Raw genomic sequence first — 11566 nt, forward strand, 5'->3', positions numbered from 1 at the left:
ATTTCTCTTCTAAACCAGATACGTGAATCATTGCAGCTATAAGTCATGACTAGTGCAGCATAATTGACAAAGAAAACATTGGACACTCTTCTTGGTGACACATGGGTCAGACTGAAAGTGTTCAGTGGTGTGTCATCTTCTTCATTTTTTTTTTGTTTGTTTTTTTGGAGTATAGTTGCTCCATAGTGCCGTGTGTCTGCTGTTCATCAATGTTGAACACACTGACCATTGACTTTTCCTATCCACAGCAAACCCTCTGGCTCAGAACCCACACCTAAGTCACGCATCGCAGACCTCCCTCCTGCCAATCCTGATCACATCGGTGGATACAGACTCGCCACCGCCACTTTTGCTGGCATTGAGAACAAGTTTGGCCTTTATCTCCCCAAATTTAAACCTCCTAGTGTTGCTGTGGTTCAGCCAAAGGTGGCGGCGGCAGCTCAGTGATAAGACAACCGTTCAGTGTGGCAAAGTGCGCCCTAGAAAGAAGCCTAGGAGAGCAGCCTTGTAATGTATCCAGTCAGCTGCATGGTGCTGACTGAGCTGAAGAATCAAATTATTCTTTCTATATGACATATACATATATTTGTTTATAAACTAATCATTTGCCCAGGAAAAAAAAAATTACAATGCCGTTTGAAGCTTTAGTTTTACGTGTTGAAATGTTTTCTAAGCCTTGGCATGAATTAGTGTTTTAGACTGCTTTGCACAGCTTGCACTTACAGCGACTGTACATATTGTACATCTTTGTACAGAGACGTCTTGGCACCTCATCCCAACAAATCTCATTTATAGAATCTAATGCAGTTCTGAGTGGCTTGAAATGTACAGAATGTTTTGAAAGTGTTTTATTAAGAATCACCTGAAAATAAATGTGTTAAAATTAAATTCATTCTTTTATTGGTGACTTACGGAAATAATGCATCAATATTGGATGTAATTAATTCAGCGCTTGTTTTCCATTCTGGAGTAGAAAGGTATTTGCTGATAAGAGGCGTAACGAGACCAAGTGCTGACACCACTGAATAAGAGGCCCTTTGGAGCAGATGCATGCCAGCGGATGCCGGAGGACCAGGCCGACGAATCGCGCGTGCTCATGTGTTTCCATGTGTATTTCATGTGTGTGTAGATTCTCCTCTGTTCATCAACCAAAAGGCATTTCCTAGGCAGCGCCTCTCCTGTCAGTGTGCATATAGCAGGGATGTCTCCAGCATGACTGGCTTAGTTTTTGCCTTCCTCTGACACAGCAAGGCAAGGGCCTAGCTTTCAAAAGAGTTAAAGAATACTTTGGCAGTTTTCATTCGTATGGATATGATTCCAATCAAAAATAAAATGCACACCAAAATGTATGCATGGAGTTGGATTTTCCTTCATAAATGTACTGATAGTGCTTTTGATTTTGATTCACTACCAGTTGCCAATGACTAGTGATCAGGCTTCCCTCTTTCCCACTTTTATAGGAAATCATTTGACTTGGAAAGAGCTATGGTGGAGTCAGTGGAGAAGAAGATTTAGTGGGCTCTAGCTTCTTCCTTATGAATCTAAATACAAACTGCTTATTCCAAAAGTCACTCACCAAGGGTGTGATTGCTAATTTAGATCTAAACATACATCTTGACAGCCACATCTACACTTTGCTCTTTGTGATTTGATGTGTAGCATCAGAATTTATTTACTTTAGCAAAGTGCTTTGGGAAAACATTATTATTGTTGCCAATGAGCTGGGATAGGAGAATGTATGCAAATATTTTCAAAGGGTGAGCCTGGAGATGAACCAAGTCACTTAGTATCCTATACATGGTTCATCAGTTGATGGCTGACAGCCCTGTTACACACGATAGGCTCTCTTGAGGCCTTCCAAGAACAAAAGAATTAGCTTTGAAAGCAAGTTATTTCCAAATGTATTCAGTTGTTCTCATTGGAATGGAATAAATAGCAACACAGTTGTTTTGCTATTACCACCTGTTAAAAATGAACAAGTAGTCTGTGGATGTGTTCTTAAACAAAAATTCAGAAATATAGCGTAAAATGTAAAAGTACCCTCTTTACCCTACTTCTCCCTTCCCCTCCCTGCCCCAAAGGTAATCACTGCTCACAACTTAGAGTATAAAATTTTAGTCTGTTTTCATACATATATATATATATAAATTCATATACATTATATTTTTAAAATAGAATTATGCTGTGTATATGTTCTGTGACTTGCTTTTGTTCACTTGTTCACTTTTGAGATCTTTGCATGTCAGTTCATAAAGATTTATCTTAATTTTTAATAGCTGCATAGTATTCCAGTATATGGGTTATGATACTTTTCATAAATATTCCCTTATTGACACTTACTCATTTGTTTAACTATTGCAAGCAAAGCTGTAGTGAACAGTGAACACCTTTCTATACATGTTTTGTACATGTGCTAGTATTTCCTTAGGATGGATATTTAAAATTGAAATTGGTACTTTGTGAGATGTATGGGTTTTACATTTTCATATATATTGTCACATTGCTTCAAAAAGGCTTTACGAATTTACTTTCCTTCTGACAGCATAAAGAGAACTCTTATTTCTTTGCAGCTTCAGCAAAAATGGATATTGTCAATCTTACATTTTAGGCAAATCGTGATAGGTAATCAATGCTGTTTTAGTTTTCATTTTACTAATTACTAGTGAGGTCAAATGTCTTTTTGCATTTACTGACCATTTGTGTATCTTGTTATTATTGTAGCGTATGCAGAAAGTCTATAAAAACATCTTTATGTGTATGTATACACAGATATATACACATAGATTTTTTTTTAAGGAGATGGTCATAAACACCTATTAACTACCCAGGTCAAGAAAGAATATTTCTGGCACCTCAGAAGTTCCCTCAGAGGATCCTTCCATCACAACTCCTGTTGTCCTCTTTAGCACCATCCTGGCTCTTCATTTCTTTGCATTTCTTTATAGTTTTACCACCCACATATACATTCTTAAACACACTTTTTAGTTCCTATTTTTGAAATTTTTGTGAATCAAATTATACTGTATACTTTCAAGACTTGTTCCCTTTTTTAAACATTATAAGATTCATCCCTGTAATCTGCTATATAAGCTGTAGTTCGCTTATTCCATTGTTTGAATATAATAATTTATTTTGCTGTTTTACTCTGAACATCTGCATCTGGGTTGTTTATAATTTGGGGATATTACAAATGGTGGTGCTCTGGATATTTTGCATGTGTGTTTTGGAGTTTTGTTTTTTTTTTCAAATTTGGAGTATGCATTTTGAAAGGTTTCCCAGCTGGCTCAGTAGTAAAGAATCAGCCTGCCAGGCGGGAGACCGGAGTTGGATCTCTGGGTCGGGAAGATCCCGTGGAGAAGGAAATGGCAACCCGCTACAGTATTCTTGCCTGGGAAATCCCATGGACAGAGGAGCTTGGTGGGATATAGTCCATGGGGTTGCACAAAGTCAGATATGACTTAATGACTAAAAAGCAACTTCTGCATGTGTTTTTAAAAGGAAATATACCTAAGAGCAGAGCCCCAGGGATACAGGGTTTATTACAGTCAACTTAGCTAGATCATGCCCAACTATTTCCCAGAGATGTTCTTACTGATTTTCATTTCATCAAGAATGTAGCGACACTTTAATTTTTACTAATCTGTTGAGTGTATAATGTTATCTTGTGATTTTAATTAGCATTTTCCTTACATCAGATGAGGCTAAACACCTTTCATCTGTTCATATATATTACCACATTGTTCTTCAGAAAAGACTTTACTAATTTACTTTCTGAATGATAGCATGGGAAAATGCCCCTAAGTTTATTGACTATTTGGATCTCATCTTTGGTGAGTGAAATATGTGTTCAAGTTTTTTGTCCATTTTTCTTAAGCGTTTACAGGGGGTTCTTTATATATTCTGGATACTACTCCTTATGAGTGGTATTGCAGAATCTTTTCTCAAATTGTAGTTTGTCTTTTTATACTATTTTGATTAACATTTTCATATATTCATATATATTAATTTTTGCTTACGGGTAGCATGTTTTATGTTTCACTTAAAACCTTTTTCACTCTCCAGGTTATGAATATGCCTGATATTTACTTACATGGTTTATAGTTTTGTCTCTCTCATTGAGGTTTCATCCTCCTTGGAACTGTCTTTGACGTGGTAATTTTTTTTTTTTGTTTGTATCTTTATGTGGCTGATCTGTTTTCCTAGTACCATTTGTTGAAAAAATTTTCCTTTTTCCTACTGCTTTAAAGTGCCTTTTCAGTTATATATTAAGGGTTGATATATGCAAAGATTTATGTCTGGACTTTTAATTTTGTTTTATTGATTTCTCCTGTGTTGTATATACTCTCTTAAATACTCTATCTTTTGAAAAAAGTTTTAATATATGGTATAGCAAGTCCTTTCACCTTGCTGCTGTTCTTCAAGAGCTTGTGGCTCTTCTTGGTTTGTTGTTCTTCCATGTCCATTTTAGAAACAGCTTGTCAATTTCCTCCCCAAAACTAAAAAAAAAAAACAGGGTGGGCCTGATTTGATCATGATTCTGTGGGCCATTTGGAGAGAATTCATGTCATTATATTGGGCCTTCTAATCCATGAACATGTTATATGTCTTATTCTAAGTCCTCTAAATGTCTTAATAAAATTTTATAATCACCAAAGAGATCTTGAACATTGTATGCATAAATATATATATTCCTATGTAAGTCATATATTTAGATGCTATATATATATACACATGTATACAGGCATATACACACATATATATATTTCTTAATGTCATTCCAAGTATGCTTGAATGAGGTTTCCCCACTTTTTCTTTTAAAAAAATTTTAAACCTACAGAAAAGTTTGAAGAGGTAAAATGAACTTTTTTAATGCCTTTCAACCAGGTTCACTTCCCTACTTGCTTTATCTTTACAAATGCACATTTATTTTTGCTGAACCATTTTAAAGTATGTTGCAGACATGGTACTTCATCCCTAAATATCATCCCTAAATAGTTCAGCATCTGTATACTATGAAAGAAGACATACTGCCACTGAACAATACCATTATCCTGCATGAAAATTGACCAATAATTTCATAATATCATCTAATATTCAGTCAAAATTCAGACTTCCCCAACAACTCCAAAAATGTCTTTTGTTCTTCCAGTGCAGAATCTGATCAAGATTTATGCATTATTCTAGGTTGCTGTGTACCTTTAGTCTTTAACTCTGCAATAATCCCCTGCTTGTTTGTCCTTAACATTGTAAATTGTTTCTTACAGAATGTCCCACATTTTATTCCTGATTCTTTCCTCATGGTGTTGTCTAACTTGTTCCAGTGTGTAAACAGGAAGTTAGTTTAGTGGTGGAATTTTCTTTTAATAGCTCTACTAAGGTATTCTTTACAGAGCTGTGTAACCATCACCACAATCCAATTTTAATGTGTTTCCATCACCTCCCCCAGGGAAAATAACATATCTACTTTACACATTCTCAGCAACATTCTCTATCGTATAATTACTCTTTGGGTGTGAAGTGATACTACATTTTGGTTTTCATTTGCATTTCCCCAAGGACTGAAGATGTTGGGCATCTTTTCACGTGCTTGTAGATAATTGTGTTTAAGTCTTTAATCTATTTTTAAGATGGGATTTGCCCTTCTATTACTGACTTGTAAGAGTTCTTTATACATATTTATAGGATATGAGTCTTATATAAGATTTGCAATTATTTTCTCCCAGTCTGTTTTCTTAATGGTCTTTTGAAACACACAAGTTTTACATTTTAGGTCCAATTTATTAATTTTAAAATTTTATGGATCATGTTTTTGATATCATCTAAAAACTGCCTAAATCAAGATCAAGATTTTCTCTTGGTGTTTTTGTTTTTGACTTTATCTTTTGTTGTTGTTCAGTTGCCAAGGCATGTCCAACTCTGCAACCCCACGGACTGCAGCATTCTAGGCCTCCCTGTCTTTCCCTATCTCCTGGAGTTTGTCCACGTTCATGTCCACTGAATCACTGATGCCATCCAACCATCTCATCCTCTTGTTGCCGCCTTCTTATGCCTTCAATCTTCCCAGCATCAGGGTCTTTACCAGCGAGTCGGCTGGTTGCATCAGGTGGCCAAAGTATTGGAGCTTCAGCTTCAGCATCAGTCCTTCCAATGAGTATTTAGTTCTTACATTCAGACCTGTGATATATATTGAGCTAATCTTTATGTGTGGTGTGAAGGGTCTAAATTTATCTTTTTGCATTTGGCTATCTAATTTTCTCAGCATCATTTGCTGGAGAGACTGTCCTTTCCCCAGTGAATTGCTTTGGGTGCTTTTGTCAAAATGAATTGACTGTGCATATAAGGGTTCATTTCTAGATTCTCTGGTATCTTTTTGCCTTCTTCCACCTAGGAAAGCTGTTCCTCTTCCATCTTAATGAGGAAGCTTCATGTTTCTCACCATTTAGTATGATGTTAGTGTACGTTTTTTGTAGATTTTTTTTTTCTATCATGGTGAGGAAATCCCCCTCTCTTCCTAGTTTACTGAGAGTTTTTAATCATGAATGTTTGATTTTTTTTTAATGCTTTTTCTTTATCAATGTGATCATGTGATTTTTCTATTTTAGCTTATGGATGCGGATTACATTGATTTTCAAATGTAATGTTGAACCAGTATTGCCTTGGATAAATCCCAGTCTGTTGTGTTATATCATTCTTTTTATACATCATTAAATTTGATTTCCTAACATTTTATTGAGGATTTTTGCATCTGTACTTAAGAGAGATACTGGTCTATAGTTTTCTTGTAGTGCTTTGTCTGGCCTAGTAGTAGGTTATGCTGTCCTCATAGAATGAGTTAGAAAATATTCCTTCTTCTTGTATCCTCTGAAAGAGATTGTAGAGAATTAGTAAAATTTCTTCCTTAAATGTTTGTTGGAATTCGCCAGTGAACCCTTCTGGGTGTGCTGCTTTCTTTTTTTGAGGGTTAATTATTATTGATTCAATTTCTTTTATATAATCCTATTCAGATGATCTGTTTCTTCTTTTGTGAGTTTTGGCAAATTGTGTCTTTTGGAAATTAGTCTGTTTCATCTAGGTGTTACCATTAAGTATATGGGCAGAATTTTTCAGTTTTGCTTATTGTCCTTTTAATGTCCTTGAAATCTGTACTGATATTCCTTCTTTCTTCTCTGTTATTAGTAATTAATAATTAGTCTCTTTCTTTCATAGCCTGGCTAGAAACTTGTCAATTTTATTGACATTTTTAAAGAAAGTTAAAAAAAAGTTTTTTTTAAATCTTTTCTATTAATGTCCCACTTTTAATTTAATTAATTCTGCTCTAGCTTTTATAATTTCTTTTCTGATGCTTCAGTTCAGTTCAGTCACTCAGTCGTGTCTGACTCTTTGCGACCCCATGAACTGCAGCACACCAGGTCTCCCTGTCCATCACCAACTCCCGGAGTTCACTCAGACTCACGTCCATCGAGTCAGTGATGCCATCTAGCCATCTCATCCTTTGTCGTCCCCTTCTCCTCTTGCCCTCAACCTTTCCCACATCAGGGTCTTTTCAAATGAGTCATCTCTTCACATCAGGTGGCAAAAGTATTAGAGTTTCAGCTTCAGTATCAGTCCTTCCAAAGAACACCCAGGACTGATCTCCTTTAGGATGGACTGGTTGGATCTCCTTGCAGTCCAAGGGACTCTCAAGAGTCTTCTCCAACACCACAGTTCAAAAGCATCAATTGTTTGGTGCTCAGCTTTCTTTATAGTCCAACTCTCACATCCATACATGACCACTGGAAAAAACATAGCCTTGACTAGATGGACCTTTGTTGGCAAAGTAATGTGTCTGCTTTTCAATATGCTGTCTAGGTTGGTCATCACTTTCCTTCCAAGGAGTAAGCGTCTTTTAATTTCATGGCTGCAATCTCCATCCGTAGTGATTCTGGAGCCCAGAAATATGAAGTCAGCCACTATTTCCACTGTTTCCCCATCTATTTGCCATGAAGTGATGAGACAAGATGCCATGATCTTAGTTTTCTGAATGTTGAACTTGTAAGCCAACTTTTTCACTCTCCTCTTTGACTTTCAAGAGGCTCTTTAGTTCCTCTTCACTTTCTGCCTTAAGGGTCGTGTCATCTGCATATCTGAGGTGATGGATATTTCTCTCGGCAATCTTGATTCCAGCTTGTGCTTCCTCCAACCCAGCGTTTCTCATGATGTACTCTGCATATAAGTTAAATAAGCAGGGTGACAATATACAGCCTTGCTGTACTCGTTTTCCTGTTTGGAACCAGTCTGTTGTTCTATGTCCAGTTCTAACTATTGCTTCCTGACCTGCATACAGGTTTCTCAAGAGGCAGGTCAGGTGGTCTGGTATTCCCATCTCTTTCAGAATTTTCCAAGCTTATTGTGATCCATGCAGTCAAAGGCTGATGCTTGCTTCAGATTTAATTTGCTCTTTTTCTAGTTTTCTAAAATAGAAACGTAAATGATTATGTTTAGATCTTTTTCCTTTCTAATATGTTCACTCAGTGCTATAAATTGCCCTCTAACACTGCTTTGTTGCCTCCCACAAATTTTGATAAGTTAATTCAAAATATTTTAAAAATTCCTCTTGATACTTCCTCTTTGGCCTTTATGTTACTTCAACTATGTTAATTTCCACATATGGGTTTTTCCAGTTGCCTTTCTGTTACTTATTTCTAGTTTAATTACATCATGGTCTTAGAAGAGGCGTTGTTCAGTCGCCCAGTCGTGGTCCCACTCTTTGCAACCCTATGGTTGCAGCACACCTGGCTCCTCTGCCCTCCAGTGTCTCCTGGAGTTTGCTCAAATTCATGTCTGTTGAGTCAGTGTTGCTATCTAACCATCTGCCGCCTCCTTCTCTTTTTGCCTTCAGTCTTTCCCAGCATCAGGGTCTTTTCCAGTGAGTCAGCTTTCGTATCAGGTGGCCAGAGTATTGGAGCTTTAGTTTTAGTCTTTCCAATGAATATTCAGGGTTTATTTCCTTTAGGATTGACTGGTTTGATCTCCTTGCTATCCAAGGGACTCTCAAGAGTCTTCTCTAGCACTACTACATGATTTCTATTGGTTAAAATTTATTTATACATCATAGCCCAGAATGTGGTCTATCTTGGTGAATGCTCAGTGTGAGCTTGAGACGAATGTGTATTCTGTTGCCGTTGGATGGAGGAGTCTATGGGCTTCCCTGCTGACGCAGTGGTAAAGAATTTGCCTGCTAATGCAGGAGACATGGATGGGTTCAATCCCTGGATTGGGAAGATCTCCTGGACTGGGAAATGGCAACCTGCTCCAGTATTCTTGCTTGGAAAATTCCATGGACAGACGAACCTGGTGCACTACCATCCATGGGGTCACAAAGTGTTGGACACAACTTAGTGATCATGCATGTTGAATTTTGTCAAAAGCTTTTTATATACATCTGTTGAGATGATCATATCTATGCATCTGTTAGAGATGATCATATCTACTTATGCATCTGTTGAGATGATTGTTCTTGTGATGTATCATATTGATTGATCTGCAGATTCTGAACTGTCCCTGCATCTCTGGGATAAATCTCCCTTGATCATGGGGTCAGATCCTTTTAAAGTATTGTTGGATTCAGTTTGCTATTTTGTTGCAGATTTTTGCATCTATGTACGTAAGTGATATTGGCCTATAATTTTCCTTTTTGTGTATGTGTGTGGTATTTTTGTCTGGCTTTGGTATTAGAGGGATGCTGGACTCAGAATGAGTTCATAAGTGTTCTTCCTCAGCAGTTTTTTGAGCATAGTTTGAGAAGGATAGGTGTTAACTCCTCTAAATGTTGGGCATTATTCACCTGTGGATATTTGGTATTATTTACCTGTGAAGCAAATCTGGTCCTTGACTTTTTAAAAATATTAGTTATTTGGCTGCACCAAGTCTTAGTTGTGACACGAGGGATCTTGAGTTGTGGCATGTGGAATATAGTTCCCTGACCAGAAATCAAACCAGGGTTCCCCGCACTGTGAGCGCAGTCTCAGCCGCTAGACCACCAGGGAAGCCCCTGGTCCTCAACTTCTATTTGTTGGGTTTTTTTGTTGTTGTTGTTTAATTACTGATTCAAATTCATTACTAGTAATTGGTCTCTTCATATTTTCTTCTTGCTTCAGTCTTGGGAAATAGTACATTTCTAGGTTGTCCATTTTATTGGCTTTTAATTGTTCATAGTAATTTCTTATCTTTTGTATTATATGGTGTTGGTTGTAACATCTCCTTTTTTATATCTTATTTTTTTGGTTTTGCCCCTGTTTCTTTTTTTTCTTGAGGGGTTGGCTAAAGGTTTATCAGTTTTATCTTTGCAAAGAAACCAGCTCTACTTTCATTAATCTTTATTTTTAAAATCTCATTTCTTTAATATCTGCCCTGACCTTTATGATTTCCTGCCAGTAATTTTGGGTCTTGTTCTTTTTTTAGTTCCTGTAAGTGTAAGGTTAGGTTTTTTATTTAAGATGAGCTTATATTGCTATAAACTTTCCTCTTAGAACTGTATTTGTTGTGTCCCTTAAGTTTTGGATCATCGTGTTTCTTTTTCATTTGTCTTCAAGTATTTTTTTTAAATTTTTTGTTTGATTTCCTTAGTGATCCATTGGTTGGTTAGTTACATATTGTTTAGCTTCCAAATGTTTGTGTTTTGTTCTCATAGTTTTCTAGTCTCATAGCATTGTGGTTGGAAAAGATGCTTAATGTGATTTCAATTTTTTTAAGTTTACTGAGGCTTGTTTTATGTCCTAGCATGGAATCAGTCTATCCTGGAGAATGTTCCATGAGCACTTTAACATGTAGTTTCTTGCTTTGGGATGGAATGTTCCCTCTTCCTATGCATATATAATCTATTAAGTCCATCTAGTCTAATATGTCATTTAAGGCCAGTGTTTCTGTTATTGATTTTCTGTCTGGATTACCTGTCTGTTGATATAAGTGGAGTGTTAAATTCCCTACTATTATTCTGTTACTATCAGTTTCTCCCTTTATGTCTGGTAAAGTGTAAAGTGAAGTCACTCAGTCGTCTCCGACTCTTTGCGACCCCAAGGACTGTAGCCTACCAGGCTCCTCCGTCCATGTCCATGGGATTCTCCAGGATAGAATACTGGAGTGGGTTGCCATTTCCTTCTCCAGGAGATCTTCCTGACCCAGGGATCGCACCTGGGTCTCCTGAATTGCAGGCAGATGCTTTACCCTCTGAGCCACCAGGGAATGTTTCCTTTATGTATTTAGGTGATCCTATTTTGGTTGCATATATATTTATAGTTCTTATGTATTCTTCTTGGATTGATCCCTTGATCTGTGTCCCCAGGGTAAGCACCAGTTGCCACCTTCCTCTTCAAGACTCTCCAAGATCAACAGGTAGGTCTGAACCAGGCTCCTTTCATATGACTGCTTCTGCCCTGTATTCTGATGTGTGTGAGATTATGGGTGTGCCCTTTAAGAACTGAGTTTGTATTTACACTGCCTTATGGTTCTCCTGAAAGTAAAGCCACTCTAGCCTTCAAAACCAAATGTTGTGGGCTTTTGTCCCCCTGGGCTGGGGGATTTCATGTGG

General features: G+C 37.1%; 1 protein-coding gene across 4 annotated transcripts in view; it reads left to right on the forward strand.

Moving 5' to 3' along the window:
- The window catches only part of SLC25A12 (solute carrier family 25 member 12), a 98697-nt gene extending 97809 nt beyond the window's left edge, over positions 1–888 (forward strand). For all 4 annotated transcript variants that reach the window (XM_069577218.1, XM_069577219.1, XM_069577217.1 and 1 more), the window contains one exon: positions 249–888. In XM_069577218.1, coding sequence (XP_069433319.1) covers positions 249–447 — 199 coding nt within the window. In that variant the 3' untranslated portion in view covers positions 448–888. The remainder of the gene's footprint in view (positions 1–248) is intronic.
- Positions 889–11566: the final 10678 nt, after the last annotated feature.

This window comes from Ovis canadensis, chromosome 2 (genome assembly GCF_042477335.2).
Source record: "Ovis canadensis isolate MfBH-ARS-UI-01 breed Bighorn chromosome 2, ARS-UI_OviCan_v2, whole genome shotgun sequence".
In the NCBI taxonomy this organism is placed as follows: domain Eukaryota; kingdom Metazoa; phylum Chordata; class Mammalia; order Artiodactyla; family Bovidae; genus Ovis; species Ovis canadensis.